This window comes from Cimex lectularius, unplaced genomic scaffold (genome assembly GCF_000648675.2).
Source record: "Cimex lectularius strain Harlan isolate CLEC.00 unplaced genomic scaffold, Clec_2.1 scaffold121, whole genome shotgun sequence".
NCBI classification, from domain to species: domain Eukaryota; kingdom Metazoa; phylum Arthropoda; class Insecta; order Hemiptera; family Cimicidae; genus Cimex; species Cimex lectularius.
The window spans coordinates 136,946-155,653 of NW_019392904.1; the positions used below are offsets into that span (position 1 = coordinate 136,946).

The 18,708-nt window shown below is 36.5% G+C and overlaps 1 protein-coding gene across 2 annotated transcripts; it reads right to left on the bottom strand.

The window, feature by feature from the left end:
- Positions 1–3,217: 3,217 nt before the first annotated feature.
- Positions 3,218–17,926, bottom strand: LOC106661003. Of its 2 annotated transcripts, XM_024229245.1 has the most exons (5): positions 17,692–17,926; positions 11,692–11,766; positions 11,486–11,582; positions 11,077–11,424; positions 3,218–4,250 (listed from the first exon to the last, which is right to left on the bottom strand). In XM_024229245.1, the coding sequence occupies exons 1-5, from the start codon at positions 17,891–17,893 to the stop codon at positions 3,599–3,601; spliced, it is 1,374 nt and encodes a 457-aa protein (XP_024085013.1). In that variant the 5' UTR covers positions 17,894–17,926; the 3' UTR covers positions 3,218–3,598. The 2 variants fall into 2 exon arrangements, with proteins under 2 accessions (XP_024085013.1, XP_014239586.1); XM_014384100.2 differs by lacking the exon at positions 11,692–11,766.
- Positions 17,927–18,708: the final 782 nt, after the last annotated feature.

Here is an 18,708-nt window from a genome sequence, read left to right on the forward strand (position 1 = left end):
AAAGGTTTCCGTGTATGATTTTTATTTAGGGGGGCTCCTTTTCTCGAGCGGGGGTTGAACAATGATCTTGTCGCGGGGACAAAAGGGCCTCGAAAGCCTATTTCGATATTATTTGTTTGACGTGGCCATCGGACGGGGGAGCAATAAAGAACCCTTGCGGAGTAGAAAAAAGAATAAAGAAGCAGGGGAAAAGTGGAAAAGGGCTTTTATCATCTCGAGAGGGGACAATGCCAAGATTGTTGTCGACTGTCAGGCCACCCGCGCAATTAATCTTCTCTATCCGCGGCTCGGTGCGCCCCGTCTCCTTGGAAATTAACGAAATCCGAGGGGATGGTTTCCCGGGATTAGAAGTTGAGCCGGATTTCTGTTCGTTTCTAAAGAGCCTTATTGATTCAAGATGCCGGTTATCGGTGGTTTCACACTTTGAGCTAAGCCCGGCCAGAAAAAAAGCCCGTTATAAAATCCACGGGTTTTACTAACCTCCCCCTGGAGGTTTTGGATCGTTGAGATTACAATCACAAAAAGAAAATAATTGTAAATAAAAGGGGAAAAATTTCATCTTATTTTTACTTAAAATAAAATAATCTTATAATTTGATACTGACAAGCCGATGCAATTCACATAGTGGATGGAGATGAAACTCATCACTAGTTTTATAAAACACTAGATTCATCCTTCTATTTCCTTAGTATTTTTAGTTTTGTGAATTTTATATTACAACATAAATTTTGATAATTCCAGATTTGTTTTTGTCTCTACTGCATACAAACAACTTCCATTATTCGCCCTCCAGTTAACTAATGTATCTGAATTTATTCTGCCTTTTTTATTCATTCATAAACTGTACAACTGCGCAGAAAAGCGATGGGAAGATGTTTCTAAAAGATTATTGATATGATTTCTTTGACAAATTGCAAGGTTTGTGTGATTTGTGTTTACATAGCCATGAGTCATGAACGTTTAGCTTTAATCAATTAATTAAGGTTTTAAGTTGAGATAAAAAAGTCAGTGTCATGAGTGGGATTCGAACCCACGACCTTCGGCTTGATACGCCGCTACTCTACCACTTGAGCTATCGTGACTTCGATCTACTCGGACACTAACTTCCCATCTCAAAAAGATGGGATAGTTGAGATGGGAAGTTAGTGTCCGAGTGGATCGAGGTCACGATAGCTCAAGTGGTAAAGTAGCGACGTATCAAGACGAAGGTCGTGGGTTCGAATCCCGCTCGTGACACTGACTTTTTCATCTCAACTTAAAACCTTAATTAATTAATTATTGATTAATTGATATTAATTGGTCAAGCTGACCACGAAAAATAGTGAGTTTAGCTTTAAATTGGATTTAGACCCATTGATGGATAGAGATCGAAGCGCCTGATTAAAATTTAAACCAACAAGATTGATCCAGTATAACTGGTTGTTGAGGTATAATATTATGGTTATAATTGATTATTCTTCTTTTCTAATGTCTTGGTTTAGGTGAAAAAGTTAGTGTCACGAACTGGATTCGAACCCAGTACCTTCGGCTGAATACGCCTCTGCTCTAACCACTTCAGCAATCGTGACATCAAATGGTTAGAGCAGCGGCGTATTGAGCCGAAGTTCAGGGGTTCGAATCCCGCTCGTGACACTAACTTTTTCATCTCAACCAAGACCTAATATAGAAAGAATAATTAATTTAAATAATTAATATGGTCAATTACACCAATAAAAATAAATGGAATATGGTTACAATTGAGAATCAGATTTTCTAATGCATTTGACAACCTGAAGTATTGACAACGTGAAGTCTGTTCACGGGACACCCTGTATAAGTCTATTACAGAACCCCTATTTTATAAATATGCCATGGTAATTGCGCTTTTTCCCTCAAAACTAAGCACTTCGATCGATGCCTCTTTCCATAATTCTTTTGGTGAAACTTTCATACAATATTTCTTACGGAAAATTCCCACTTATTAAGCAATTTGGTAAATGCATGAAGTTTTAAAAGCAAAACGTACTTTTGTGAGCAACTAACCCTGCACATTGTTTGAATTAGCATTGGCACGAATTTCTATCTTACTCATCTCATAAATCTGATGATGCGCTTGGAGGAACAAAGCGGAGATAGAAACAAGCCGACTCTTTCAAGATTTCAAGAATATCCATAGAATATTAATGAAAGTTTTTAGTTGAGATAAAAAGTCAGTGTCACGAGCGGGATTCGAACCCACGACCTTCGGCTAGATACGGCTACTCCACCACTTGAGCTATCGTGACTTCGATCCTCTCGGGCACTAACTTCCCATCTCAACCCCACCTTTTAAATTGTCCCTCCTTTTTGCCATTTTTCAAATGTCGTGTAATCTATTTGATTCTCGGCGACAAATAAAATGGCCACGGAGAGCCTTAGCGAAAATATACTTCATTTTAACATTAAATTCACTATTTCAAAATTTCGTGGTCCGCTTGACCAATTAATAGCTTTCAATTAATTAAGGTCTTTACTTGAGATAAAAAATGGCAAAAAGGAGGGAATATTTAAAAGATGGGGGTTGAGTTGGGAAGTTAGTGTCCGAGTGGATCGAAGTCACGATAGCTCAAGGGGTTGAGTAGCGGCCTATCTAGCCTAAGGTCGTGGGTTCGAATCCCGCATGTGACACTGACTTTTTTATCTCAACTAAAAACCTTAATTAATTGAAAAGTATTAATTGGTCAAGCGGACCACGAAAACCAGTGAATAACCATAGACCTCGCCACACATCATTTATGAATTTGAGGTACTAGTCTGAAATCGGTAACCACTCCGAAAAGATAATTCTCTCACAAAGAATGAGAGAAAAAGCGCAATTTCAACTATAAAAAAAGATTGTCCTTTTAATGAATGTCTTAATGTTACAAATATTTATTTGGTTGATATGTTTTTATTTTAAGGCTCCTATATCAATGGAATGATTGTAGAAAGGTAACATTATAAGTTCATTAGAACGTTTAAAACAAAATAATTACGAGGGGGTTTTGTACATTCGGTTGGCATTTGATACGTACCTAATGAAGTCAGTCATGCTAATTTGAGACATAATTAAAAACTAAACATGAATCAATATCGGTCATTGCTGTGACTGCGTGTATGCGGTACTTCCTGCTTTTAACATGAACGTTATTAAAATCTAATAAGCGAAGGACAGGTGTAAATTCGATACACTGAACGATTAAAATTGAACTTGTTTTAATTAAAACCTTTTAAAACTCGCCGGGTAATATATACATTTTCTACAATTAGACTCATTAGGCTTCCATTACCTATAAAATACTAAATTGTTATTTGTTACATATTTACACTTGTATATGTTTATTTAAACAATTTTGATCTTGCACTCTTCTGTTTATTTATTTTCAATTGACTATATATACAGGATTTTAGTATATTTCTAGTATTACCTTTCATTGTTTATGTTCTGTCGGTTAATTTTTTTTTTCATGTTTCCATTTAATACTTTTTTTCTATGAATTCTCAATGCACGGTTAGTTCATTTAATTGTTCACTAATTTACATAGTTTATCACGTAAAGTTTTAGAAAATATCTACAGCCTATGATTTTAGCAGTCTCCTCCTAGGTTTTTGGAAAGTTCATGAATCCAGGAAATTTGACTGATCTTTGATCTCTGAAGTTGATGAGATTCTGAGGCGGTGCGTAGTGAACGCCTTGGTTATCCAGGAGAAGTTTCCCAGTTCCAGTTCTATCAGGAAAAAAAGGAACTGGCGTCACAGAGCCGTAGTTGGGATTGAGGTACCCATTGGTCCTTACTGGCTTGTAACTAGCTGTGTATGAATCCGACTGCTGTGGGAAATGAAGCTGCTTTACACCCCTTGTCGGAAAGACGAGTTTGTCATGTTCTCTCTGATCGTAGGAGTTAAACGGCGGAGGTCTCACCAAGATCCTTTCCTGGAAATGGTCCTTGGCGGCTGTGTACTTGCCCGCGTATCTCTGATAGTACGGTGGCCTGTACGGATATTGGTACTGGCCGTAATTAGGTGGACGATGGTTCAGGTTGTTTGTTTCCCCGTTGTTCCAGCTGAAGTAGCGGAAAAATCCGCCGTGGTGGTTATTGAGGTAATCGACTAGAGCATCAGGATCTCGAGGACAGGTCGGGTACGCCGTCAGACAAGCACGAGAATTCCCTCGGGATGAGTAGCCCAACAAAGCCGCCCGTCCGAACACCAGCAACGGTGAATTGTCGATAAAATCCACAACGGTCAGCAATCTAATTAAAACACAACAAATTAGAAACTAACACAATAATTTGTTCATATTAGCCAGATTTATTATATACGATTGTTTAGAGGTTTTACAAAAATATTTTCTTTATCGTGCCAACGTTTCGATCTTTATTGAGATCATCTTCATGGCCCGAAGTGTTTGTTTTCTGAGTAGATGAGTCATTCTTGAGTGCCCTCTCAACACGACAAACAAGTATAACACATCTACAAGGAAAACTAACACTTTGAACGCTGAAGATGATCTCAATAAAGATCGAAACGCGTGGTGATTAGTGACCGTTAGTCGATGATTATTCGGATATCCTGAGATGCGGTCTGGTGTGACGTAGGTTTTAGAAAAACATTTTCTTTATCGTGCCAACGTTTCGATCTTTATTGAGATCATCTTCAGGGCCCAAAGTGTTTGTTTTCTAAGTAGATGTGTCATTCTTAAGTGCCCTCTCAACACGACAAACAAGAATAACAAACGCGTGGTGATTAGTGACCGTTAGTCGATGATTATTCGGATATCCTGAGATGCGGTCTGGTGTGACGTAGGTTTTAGAAAAACATTTTCTTTATCGTGCCAACGTTTCTATCTTTATTGAGATCATCTTCATGGCCCGAAGTGTTTGTTTTCTGAGTAGATGTGTCATTATTGGGTGTCGTACCTCACAATCTCCAAATAATCATTGACGGTCACTAAACTCCACCCTTTATTATATACGTTGATTAATGAATGTTGTTTCGGAAATAGGAGGATGGAAATTCCAGGGGCAACGGAAGGAATCGAAGCCACGCGAACCACTTGGCTACTGCGGTCTGCCACCAAATATCCAAACTGTGATTTGCTCGGCTTTCAAAACATCAATTCATAATAAGCTTCTTTATTTGATCTAAATTTTGAAAACGTCATCAGGCTCATCAGTCCTAACTCCAAAAATTTCCTAATTTTAAGTATGTAAAGTTCCCAGGATGCAGAATGTACAACAACCCGTCCAACTGCGTCATACTATTCTTAATTAAAAAAGCCATGGGCTATGACAGAATTCGAACTCAGATTCACTTGCATGGCAAATAGGCGATTTGCCACTATGAGGAAGCTCAACTTATAATTCCATCTACGATCCAAATATTTAATTTAAATACTGGCAGTCTATTATGAAGGATACGACCGGCTCACACGATGATTTATCTGATGGTATTATTATGCTCGGCCCAATATGACTGTTGATACTGATCGTGATTCATTACACGTGTGAAAGAGCGAAATGAGCGTGAAGACAGGGCGGGTGAACGCACCGATCGTCCCTCTCGGTCTGGGAAGAGGTGAATCATAAGTGGTGAAAAGGATGAGTCGCGTTTCCAGCTTCAACGGAAAGCGACCAATGCCCCGAGACGTTCCATCTAGGTAGGCATTCAATCTGGGTTAATCGACGTCCGCTCTCGGTCTACGCGTTTTGTTGCTAAACGGATATTTTTGCAACCGTGTTTGGCAAGTTTGGCTAAAACATGGATGTGACTTTTATTTTTATATTTACAACTATGTACATACATATGTATAATCGCAAATATATAATCGCAAATGTGCTTGAAGAGGCAATCGTTAGGCAGTTACTGTGTCGACTGTCGCGTTATTCCCAAAAAAATTAATTATTCCCAAAGTTTCAGATGAGACAAATTATGCATTAATGGACAAAGGTGATTACTATGGGATGTTGTGATCATTATAAATCTTTTAAAACGGGTTGAAGTTCTTATTTGCCCAGTGATCTTCTAGTACATTAGCACCCACGTCCCCATAGTGCTACATTCCTACTTTGTCTGTAGCGTCAATTTATTTTAAACGTTCAATCTTGTTAAATCTCTGTATAAAGTCCTACAATACTAAGGGCCCGTTGCACCAACTTCGTTTAATCTTGGTTCAGTACTGAACGGAGTTCAACACAAATATCGGCGTTTTTCAATCTCTATTGATCCGAGATAAAGTGATGAACGTCGATCAATTCTGAACGGTCGTTGAGCTCGGGTTAAACAGGGTTCAGAGCTGAACAACGTTCATTTGATAATATAACCTGCGCGTTGTTTAACCGTATATTGAGATAGATCGAAATGGACGCATTTTTACCTAGTTATTTAGAGGAATTAACAGATGATGAAGATTTCCTTGAGTTAGTAGCTCTACATATAAACAAAGAAAGGGTTTTTAGAACCAGACAGGAACATTTTCACGAATGGGATAACGATGAATTCTTCAATAGATTCAGAATGACAAAGAATGCAGTGAACTTCGTGTTACAGAAAATATCTTATCATCATCGTACTGGCTTTGGAAACCAGTTAACTGGTACCCAGTATATCCATTAATACATTGTCCTGACTGTCGTCAGCTGGAAGTGGTGGCCCACCTCCAGTTTTTTTAATACGGGCACTTTTTTCGGAAAGTGTTTTTTTTCCTCTTTTCTTAACATTTTCGTACTTTCCTTTCAAAACGGCACTGCTTCTCGCAGTAACCCCATGAGAGTTATATTCCGCCGTAATCTGTTGCCAACAGTCTGCCTTTTGTTTGGCACTTACGGCGTCTGTCTTTTTGTTTTCCACAATGAGGACATATTTCCGAACTAGGCCTAATAAAATATTCTCCTCAGTTTTTGTGAAATTCGCCGCCCGTTTTTGTCCGACATATTTTGAAATAATAAATGAAATAACACAAACAACGAAACAAACAATGGATATAGATAAAAAACTATAATCTAAAACTACTTGAAAGACTCTAAACACTACTTAAACTGAATATAATACAATAAAAACTACTTAAACTAAAACTAATTAAAGACTATAAAAACTATAACCTTACTACCTAATGGTTCAATAAACAATGAAATAGCTAAAAATAAAATACAAAATAAAAGCAACAAAATTAAAGTGGTTAAACAAATAAAGAATATAGATTGAAAAAATAAAAAACAGTAAAAAAAACAATGAAATCAACACAAAAAGAGTAGGGAAAGCGGTACAGCAAACAATGCGAACAATGAAAAACTACGACGTATAGCTATAACCGTACAAAAAGGCTATAATCAGTTGTACCAACGACTGGTTGAACAGCGATCAGCTGAACGGCGGTCCCCTGCACATGGTGCAACGCTCCCTTCGCTGAACTGCGTTCAAATTGTGAACGACGTTCCAGTGAACCCGGCTTGAACCGTGACTGGTGCAACGGAGCCTAAGAAGTGTAAGCTGTAGCTTGAAAATCCTCGAAAATTCTAACATGGGAAAACCACTCTTAAAAGAAAAACTATATATACACTGAATAATTTTTATACACAGGACAAGTCTTAAAACAGAAGAAAGATGGAAAATCCATTACTTTTGACTAGCTTATAGTTAGTTAAACAAAATGAACTTCTTTTTCCTAATAAAAATAAAAATAAGACGTTTTGTTTATAAAAAAGGTTAATGTTTAAGGCATTAATGTTTAAAACAATTATAACGACGCTGCATGTAACCAGTTCACCGTATTCCCACGTGTATATGTCCTTTCAATACGTGTTTCTCCTACCAATTATCCCTGATGGATTTATAATGATTTAGAATCGTCGTAGGCACGAAATGCCTGTTATTATAATATGAAAAAATAGTCTATTTTGTCTTCTCTGAATATACTTATTGAAAGACAGACTTTATTGAATTTTAACACTTTTTTTCGTTTGATTGAAACATGGGTTGATTTCCCACGATGGAAAACAATAAACATTTGTTCAAGCTGTTTTTCTAATTAAAAATAGAACAAACAAGGGGTTGCTATATATGTTTTTAGTAGCATCGGTTCGGTGGAAATTTTATTAATTATTATTTTAATGTAATGTAATTATTACTGATCATTTTGGTTTGCCTATTCGCTTTGATAGTGGAAAGCCTAAACGCGTCTGACTGACCAAGCCAACAAAGACTAAAAGACAAAAATAATAGGTTTTGACTAAATTAAATTCATCATACTCGGAGACTGCACAACAAAATATAACAATTTAAAAATTTAAAAAACTAACGAAGCTCGTCATAAATTGATGTTTAGAAAGTCAAGCAAACAAAAAATTTGGAATTTGGTGGGAGATTTGAACTACATTATTCGGACTTTCACCGCGAAGTGTTGTCACTCTCCGATGTACCTACTCTTCGGTCTATAACTCAGGGGAGTTCACCCATTATGGGGCTTGGGGCTTGGTCGCTAATATCTCCCATAAGCCAAATGCCCAGGAGATCGTCGCTTCCCAATCAAAGGGGCTAGGCTCATTTCACCCTCCCAAGGCATGCAAACTAGTGCAAATCTAGCCTAATACTAACTATATTTGATAAGACAATCACACAAATAAATGCATTTATAGATTGTACTCATTCTGATTAGTCCGTGGAATACTCGATATTCCTCCGTCGACTTAGAAACAATATCAATAATCTAATCTAAATTAGGGTTGGTGGGATACTTCTATAAATATTCGGCCATCGACCCTAAACACTCAGACTGCTGGAGGGGCGATGGATATTTCACCATCAGCCTCTCACCACTCACTCTAATAAATACACGCACTCAAACAAAACATATAAAACATAAATGCAAACGAAAAAAAACCTGTCGTGAAAAAACAGGGGACCCAGAAACTCGATACAGTGGCCGATTATCTTTTTTAAATTTGATGTGATGCCTACAGACTGTCTGTAACAAGCGAAGTAGCCTTTTTCTGCATAATTAAACTGCAAAAATTAAGAAAATTAATAATTAAAATGATTAAAACATTTTCCATAAATCAACAATGAAAAGTAAATGTTCCATTTTACCTGGAAATATTTATTGTAGGATAAATTTTACTGTTTGTATTTTTAGTCATGTTTAAATATTTACAAAAGTAATTTTATTGATTTTAAAATGGACAGTTTTTTTTTCTTAACATCCATAAGTTTCACCAGGTTGAATAATTATTTCAACGAAAGTACCGTAAGAGTTGTTTAATAGTAAGTGTGTGTAAGTGTTCTAAATAATTTTGTGCATAAAATAGTAAAATAGTATATGGTATTTTTTAAAAGTGTGATTTTGCTAAATCCATTGCACATATATTTCATTTAGATCAAAATTTGAATAAAGCGCACGTATTGTCACAATAAATGAATGAATGGCAAAAGGAGGGAAAATTCGAAAGGATGTACGATGAGATGGGGAGTTGGTTTCCGAGTGGATCGAAGTCACGATAGCTCAAGTGGAAGAGCAGCGGCGATTTAGCCGAAGGTTGTGAGTTCGAACCCCGCTCGTGACGCTAACTTTTTCATTTCAACCAAAATAAAATAAAAATGTAAAAAATAAATTGAAAGAAGTAATTTAATCAACCAGACCAATAAATATAATGGGTTTTAACTAATGTTAATTATTCACAGCGTGATTGACTTTGTTATGCTTGCTTGTTTGCTAGGTATGTTGTAATTATTTTAGAAAGTTTTTACCGCTACAAATAGTGTCAAAATTGTTTTTTGGTTCAAAATACGATGACAGAATCTATTTATTATGTTTAATGAATTATTTGGCTCAATTCAAATTAAAAAATTCTTTTCAATTAATTAAGGTTTTGGTAAATTGTTTCTCTATTTTTTCATTACTTTTTACCTTAACATTCAAAGTACAAAGAAATTCCTTTTTTCAAGTTGTCTTTTCGTACTTTCATGCGTTCTATCTTTAATCGTGTTTTAGTCATTTTTATACCTAAATCAGACAGTTTTATCACCCAAGAAGTGACTTCAGGTTTAAATATTAATAAAAAGCATTATGATACTTAAAGTTGCCCTTTCTTTGGTTATTGGTCTGTATATTTCTTCTGGTCTTTAAAGGCGATTTGCTCGGTACACGTATTTTTTCCATCTTTCCACCGCCTGTTTTAACATCGAATATAATTTCTTTTCAATTAATTAAGGTTTTGATTGACATAAAAAAGTCAGTGTCACAAGCGGGATTCGAACCCACGACCTTCGGGTAAATACTCCGCTGCTGTACCACTTGAGCTATCGTGACTTCGATCCACTCGGACACTGACGATAGCTCAAGTGGTAGAGCAGCGGCGTATTTAGCCGAAGGTCGTGGGTTCGAAACTCGCTTATGACACTGACTTTTTTATCTGAACCAAAACCTTACTTAATTGAAAATAATTTATTCGGTCATGCGGACCAAGAAACCAAATAAATGTTAAAAAATATGTAATATTGGTATTACAACAACCTTTCGATATAATTAACATTGGTTTTTAAAAATTAAATATAAAAAATTGTACATTTTGCAAAAATTTGTTCAACGAAAAAAAAAGATTCAATCACTAAAACTGTGGAAAAAAGCCCTAGAACAATAAAGGAATAAAGCGCACACACATGGACGAAAAACTGGTCTCTCATTAACGTTTTGTCAATGAGAGAGAAAAATGCCTTAAATTTTTACTTTTCATTTCGAAATTGTCATTATTTACTTGAAACTAATTAAAAAAATTTCTCATTTCTGACCACGTGTCTATTTACCTTATTGGGAAGTTAATCAGTTCTTAAAATGATTAGAGTCTAATTAAGGCTGTTGATCATGGATCTTGGTGAAAGTATTTGATAATACCAATTTGCTGATAATTCTCTTTTTTTCGATTGTGCCCACGTCTCGAATACCGGGCCAAATCACGTCATTCTCGCGATTTCTCTGCCCACATCGGTGCGGAGCAGTCGTTCGGTTACACGAGGTGAATAACTAATCGGCATCTCGCAATGAGATCCATTTGAATATTTATTCATATTCGATTTAGTTTCACTTACGCTAGCAGAGAGTCCTTGGTGGTGAGCGGTGCTGTGGATTGCTGGCTGCCGATCTGGCCGGGTTTCGATCCCGAAGTCACCTCGCAGAGCAGACGTGGAACGCACCGCAGGTCGTCGTACCTCGCTATGGAGGCTAGAGCGGAGAATAAACTCTGGCCCTGTGGTCCAGGCGGTGGCCGGGGATAAGGTGCGTAAGGAGGTGCCACCGGGTAAGGACGATCATTCGGATAAGGATATCTTTGCGGGAAAGGTTTCTGAGTGGCTGGGTACAGTCCGAAACCGCCGTCCGGGCCTTGTTGAAGCACGCTCCCCAGACCACCGTTCTGATTGAAAAGATTAGTCAACTGCCTGAAAAATATTTCTAAATATTACAAACTGATCTGAAGGTTTTCAATTTAATGATATTCACCCAACAAAATCGCTGATGCTGTTTCCAGAAATCTGCTGGGCTTTTGTACTTTGGAATAAGAAGAATAACGCAATCAGCAGGGCCATGGCAGATTCAGCTTGAAAAAAAAAACTCATTTAAATATTTTTCCCCATACCATTTCATAAGATTTTTATATTCGTTTTATTGCAGTTGCGAGATAGAATTTGAAAGAAAAAAGCTTTCACCCGCCTTCGCGTCTCCCACGTTCACGGGTATTTTGACAAGCCTGACCAAAGTTCCATTCAAATTGTCCAATTCACCTTAAATACAACGAAGAAAATTTCGCTTAAAATCCTGTCAAATTTTCTAAAATAGAATTGCTACAATAATTATGTGATTGTTTAGGAATTAACTCGATACCCACATTAGTAATTTGCATTCAATGCAAGAAAGCGACATTAAATTATCCAACCATTTAAAATGCTGCTTTCTTTGAGCACTTATGTCCTTTGGTACTTCGATAATATTTATTAAACAACAGCTCTATAAGCTTGGGAAGCGTGTAATTAAAATCAACAACATAATATGCCTATTAATTTTACTTGTCGATTAATAGTGTTAATATATAATATATATTATATATTTATTATACCTCAGAGCCATTTTGAAATAAAATATTTCTTAAATTCTATTAGGTTTCCTGGTCCGCTTGACCAAATAAATTCTTTTCAATTAATTAAGGTTTTGTTTGAGATAAAAAAGTGAGTGTCACAAGCGGGATTCGAACCCACGACCTTCGGCTAACTACGCTGCTGGTCTACCACTTGAGCTATCGTGACTTCGATCCACTCGGACACTGACTCAAGTGGTAGGGCAGCGGCGTATTTAGCCGAAAGTCGTGGGTTCGAAACTCGCTTATGACACTGACTTTTTTTATCTCAACCAAAACCTTAATTAATTGAAAAGAATATAATCAGTCATGCGGACCACGAAACCTAATAAATGTTAAAAAATTATGTACTATTGGTATTACAACAACTTTTCGATATAATTAACATTGCTTTTTAAAAATTAAATTTAAAAAATTGTACATTTTCAATAATTTGTTCAACGAAAAAAAATGATTCAATCAATAAAACTGTGAGAAAAGCCCTAGAACAATAAAGGAATTAAGCGCACACACATAGACGAAAAACTTGTTAATGAGAGAGAAAAATGCCTTAAATTTTTACTTTTCATTTCGAAATGTATTGTCATTATTTACTTGAAACTAATTAAAAATTTTTCTCATTTCTGACCACGTGTCTATTTACCTTGACTTCGATCCACTCGGGCACTAACTTCCCACCTCAAGTGGATCGAAGTAACGATAGGTTAAGTGGTAGAGCAGCGGCGTATTTAGCCTAAGGTCGTGGGTTCGAATCCCGCTTGTGACACTCACTTTTTTATCTCACCCAAAACCTTAATTAATATTTTTTAAAGTTAATGTTCAATGAAAGGTTTTTCATTATTTACATCATATATAGCAACAATGTCATGCTACGTACGATTTTTTTTGCTTTATTAAATTACACTTTTTCCGCTCAAAAAATATCATGATGGTTGAAATGAAAAAAATTAAAAAACATATTTCCTTGAACATATATTTGTTATGTATATTTCAATTTGAGCTAATAAATGAAAATTTTGATTAATCTCGGACAACAGTGCCCAATGTGAGCAAATGTATAGACATCGTCCCATGCAAAAAAAGTCTGCATGTTCATTAAAGTTTTATCCAATTGGAATTTAATTTAATCCACCCCGAGTTTTAAAAAAAGGAATTTCATTAAGTACCGGATCTCGTAAAACTTGTTTACTGCCAGTAGTAAAAGCGTAAATTTCAAGGGACGTCAATAATTATGACCACGATTACTGTAATGAATGGCGTAATCGTCGTCCGTTTTCTACTTTTCCACTCAGTTTTTTCTCTCCTATTTCCGCCTTGTCTGGAAGTGAGCGTTATTTTCCCAACGGTGGAGAAGACCGATGCTTCATGGAGAGGAAGAAAAACCCGGCGTTCCTCCTGCAGACGTGTTGGGCGACCTGTCTTTTTCCTTTCGCTAAGACCAAAAGCTATATTTTATTACTGTTTAATGATATGAACACAAAAATAACCTAAAAAGAATTAAAAGAATTGACTAAAATAGATATATAAATTTATACATTGAAAGTATTGTGTTATTGCATAAATATTGTAATTTAACCCGATCAATTAACGTTTTAATACGTTCAAAAATTCTTTGAAAAAAAAAAAGTTAACCCCTCGTGATACCCGAATTATACCATGAATAAAAAAAGTAGTTTAGACAAAATGTAGTGAATATCCAAAACAATACTGTTATATTTATTATTCAGGGTGGTTCGCTATGAGATGCTCACAAAAATTTGGGTGATAGTACACTGTAAATGGCGTAGAAGGCAAAAATGACTTCGATAACCTACGATTTTTATAATTCTAGTTCTAAAAAAGGACCTTTTTCCACAGAAAAATACATTTACTAATCATTTTTCATGGAAAGTGAAGGTATTTTTGAAATATATTTTAATTAATTATAAATTTTATCTAAGGTCTTGGTTAAGATGAAAAAGTTACTGCCACGAACCGGGTGTGTGAAGGCACTCTCAGCACGACACATAAGAATGGCACAATTATGCAGAAAACTTACATTTTGAGCTCTGATGATGATCTCAATAAAGATCGAAACGTTGGCACGATAAATAAAATGTTTTTCTAAACCTACGTCACACCAGGCCGCATTTCACGGTCTCCGAATAATCATTGACTAACGGTCATTAAACACCAAATATTAATCAGACATTTGTACTTTTGGAAATACACAATAATCAAATTACAGGCGAATTTCAGTTAGATAAATTCAAATCAACATGAGGCTATAATAATAGCATAAATACAAAGATTAGATTTATAATCTTGGTGTACGATGCCAATAAACGAGTAAAGTTGGGGGATTTAGGGGGATAAAGTGTTTTGGGAATTACAGGATTTCGCACAAAAAAGTCTTCTCTACACTAAATGTATCAATATGATTTTCTTACGTAAAGTTTAATGCTAAAGCTTAAAGTACAGAAATCATTGATAACCAAACTTTAAATGATAAAAAAATTCAAAACTGTGTCATTTGATGGTTTATTTATCCATATTTTGGGACAAATATGTGATTTTTTAAAATTATTTTATTGGTACCTGATACATTTCGTACGTATTACAAATTTTATTTTAACACGATCGCAGCACTAACACTAATGAGCGCTGCACCCGGAAGACACATGCCATAAGAAACTAGCCAATGCTGGCTCTCAGCGTTTGGGAGCAAGGAGGTCTCGAGGCCATGACCATTAAAGCAACGTGGCAAGGTCGTCAGAGAAGGCTTGAGCAGTATGGTTAGGATGAATCGAGAGATTGGTGACCAAATTTTGAAATCGGGGACGAATGAGTACCTTGATAAAAAAAAACATTGAGATAGTTGTGGAGTGAGGTTAGTGACGTAGTAAAGAGCTTCGCCGATTTGTCTGAGGACTTTTCAACTTTTCGTTGGAAGGATTGGATGCCTGGATGTTGGATACTTTGGCAGAAAACTACAGTTTCACTCCATATGTCCAAAGTGGACGCACTAAAGTCTTGAAGTTAGGTTAATTTAGTGTTGACGGTCAATATAAATGTCGTTCGTAGAAGTCTTCGTAGTGGTCCAAGTCTTATGTTAAGCTGGTTTTCTATTAAGCCTTCTGTGGGAATTCCACGTCAATCTGATGTCTATCTCCTGTCTCAAGTATTTGACCTGAATGGAAGAAGGTATCGTTTTGTGTTTGATGTACAGTGGAGGTCAAGACTGGTTTTTCATTGTGAACGTACACTGAGTACATTTTTTTTCATTCAGCCTTGTCCTTCACTTTTGCACTACCCTTCGATAAGATCAAGGTGTTCCTGGATGTATTAAGCTTGTATAAAATTCGAGTTAAAGGAAAGAATTAGGTTTTAATTGGTATTTGTCTGAGGATTTTGCTTGGAAGGATTGGATCCGCTGGATGTTGGAAGGCATGGTAGAACCCCAAAGTTCCACTTCATATGTCTTAAGTGGTCCAAGTAAAGTCCTGTGTAAGTTTAGTTTAGTTTTGAGGGTCAAGTGAGATATCGATCCTAGAGGTTTTTGTCGTTGTCCGAGATTTCTGTTGAGTTGTTGGCTCGTAAGTCTTGTGTAGAGAATTCCACGAACGTTTGCTGTCTACGCATGGTCTTAAATATCTGACTTGAATGGAAGTCGGTATCTCTTTTACGTTGATGAATAGTGGTAGACAAGACATTTGTTTCCAATAGGAACGTACACTGAGAACATTTTTTTTTCGATGAACTAGATTATCGACCTGCTGGATACAAAAAGTCTTTTCAGAGGATCTTCGGAAGAGGTCAAAACATTTTTTTTTCATTCAGTCTTGTCCTCCACTTTTTGAACCAGTTTTCGATACCTACAAGCTATTGGATGTTCGACGTAGGTTCGAGTTAGAGGACAAAATTGCGATATCGTACGCATAGGAGGTGATGATGGTATCAGGACACCAGGATAGATCACAGTATAAGTAAACGAAGGATGGGACCACTAATGAATTAAAATTAATTTCTATTTATTTTCTATTAATTTTTAAGAAGAAATTTGCCTTGATTATCACTCTTGATAGATGTGTAATTTATACATAACTAAGTATAATGAAAGAGATGCTGTTTATCAGGACTATAAAGGGGCGGCTTGGGAAGTTAGATCATTGATTTTATTTAAACTTTTTCCAAATTCGCGAAATCAAAGATTGTATTTTTTTTTTTTTGTGTAGAGATTAGTGACCGTTAATCGATAGTTATTCAGATATCGTGAGATGTGGTCGGGTGTGATGTAGGTTTCAGAAAAACATTTTTTTTATCGTGCCAACGTTTCGATCTTTTATTGAGATCATCATCAGGGCTCAAAGTGTTTGTCTTCTGTGTAATTGTGCCATCCTTGCGTGTGTGTGTGTGGGGCACTCTGAACACGACACGCAAGGATGGCACAATTACACAGAAGACAAACACTTTGAGCCCTGAAGATGATCTCAATAAAAGATCGAAACGTTGGCACGATAAAGAAAATGTTTTTCTGAAACCTACATCACACCCGACCTCATCTCACCATATCTGAATAACTATTGTATTTTTTTGTTAAATGATAAACTGTATAAAAACCGGCAATTATTCACATAGACTATTTAATTCCAATTCAGTAGGTGGACGCAAATCAGCCACAAATCGAAACTAATTTTAGCGCCGGTACGCCGGTAAAAATTCAAACCTGTGTGGGAATTTGTTAATATTGGCATAATAATGAGATTTTTTACCAATATGACGGGATCTCTCATAATTTTTGAATAACGGGCCCACAAAACAGGAGCTAAAATTGTATGTAAATTGAGATGTAAATTTAGATACAAATTACTGAATTGTCTCTCAGCCCTGGCCACAGGAAAAATCCGTCAAATCTGGGCCCAACATGGCTGAACGGTTAGCAGATAGTCAGTCTTTCGTTGTTGTTTTTTAATTTATTTTTAATTTATTTATTATTATTATTATTTTATCTTTTTGCCTGAACTAATGAAGCCACGAAAAAATGCTTTTAAACAAATTTTTACATAAGAAAACAAACTTGAACATTCCTAGTAGCATTATTCAATTATACCGTTTAAGCCCGGTTCATACAAGGTGAATAGGGAATTGATTGGAACTGGCGATTTGAGCATTCTGACTTTTTTGTTGATAAATGTATAAACTAACAGAACTAATAAATAGATAATGATAGTTGTTTATGAAGGTTGAAGTAAGAAAATAGATTTTTATTAAGATATTAGCTATAAGGTCGAGAATGAGGAAAAGTAACGTGAGGTAGTGTTTGTTGTTCTAGTATCTACGAGGTTATTATGTGAAGAAATAGTCTGCTACTAATAAATGAGGTATATTTTCTACTTTATTGTGTTAAATTTAACAAACTAAGGAGGCTAAATTGATTGAGTCAAGGAAGTGGATATGGAAAAGGTAGTATTGATGGAATCTAACACCACTATGAGTTTGTACCGGATTAATGCATCATCGTCGATGTTATTTATAAAGACGAATCATCAGAAAACTGAATCCAAAGTCCGTCGTGTTAGTTGAATGATAGACTCACCGGGTCTTGAGGTTTCTTCGACGCTAGCCGGAGTAGGTATGGGCTTGCCGAGGACGCCGGAGACGTCGGGGAAAGTGGAGAAAACGCGCCCACCTTCCCGGTCGGCTCCCACTATTCCGGGAGCACCGGCCGGAACGGGATCCGGAGTCCCACTGAACCAAAAAATCACCCGGGATTTTGAAATTGGGCAATTGCAGGACATCCGCGCGTTGAAGGGGTTTTGTCAAATCGAAAGGTTACGGGCTCGTGTCGAACGGATTTCAGACGCTTTGACGGGGAAAGTTAACAAGGGGCTTAGTGTTGTTTCAGATATAGTTATCACGCGTGCAACATGCGTGCAAACCGCGTGCCGCGATCTAGCAGTAGATGGAAGAACTCGGTGTTATGCAACATCGTGAACAGTGGGGTAATATCCAGGTCGGACAGTTAGGTACTACTCTTACAGTAGAACCGATTAGCACGTGAAAGTGGCCACACGTGAAAATAAAAATAATGAAGAAAGAAAGAAATGCAACTACAATTTGTAAAAATGTTTTATTACTACAAATCCATTGCTAATTAGCGGTTTATAATTGACCATATTAATTATTTCAATTAATTATTATTTTTTATCTAATGTCTTGGTTAAGATAAAAAAGTCAATTTCACGAGTGGGATTCGAACCAACGACCTTCGGTTGGTTACATGACATAGCTTGAGATGAGGAGTTGGTGTCCGAGTGGATCGAAGTCACGATAGATCAAGTGGTTAGAGCATCTGGCGTATTGGGCCGAAAGTCGTGGGTTCGAATCCCGCTGACACTAACTTTTTCATCTCAACCAAGACGTTGTATAAAAATAATAATTAAGTGTGGTGATTAGTGACCGTTAATCGATATTTATTTAGAAATCGTGAGATGCGGTCTGGTGTGATGTAGGTTTCAGAAAAACATTTTCTTTATCGTNCTGAAGATGATCTCAATAAAGATCGAAACGTTGGCACGGTAAAGAAAATGTTTTTCTGAAACCTACATCACAC

Bases quoted from the DNA above. Each gene is read 5' to 3' on its own strand.
- LOC106661003 (XM_024229245.1), bottom strand. From the start codon at position 17,893: ATGTCCTGCAATTGCCCAATTTCAAAATCCCGGGTGATTTTTTGGTTC. The intron at 11,583-11,691 runs GTGAAAGCTTTT...TTTTTTTTCAAG, and splicing joins CGTGGGAGACGCGAAGGCGG to CTGAATCTGCCATGGCCCTG. The intron at 11,425-11,485 runs GTGAATATCATT...AATATTTTTCAG, and splicing joins AGCATCAGCGATTTTGTTGG to GCAGTTGACTAATCTTTTCA.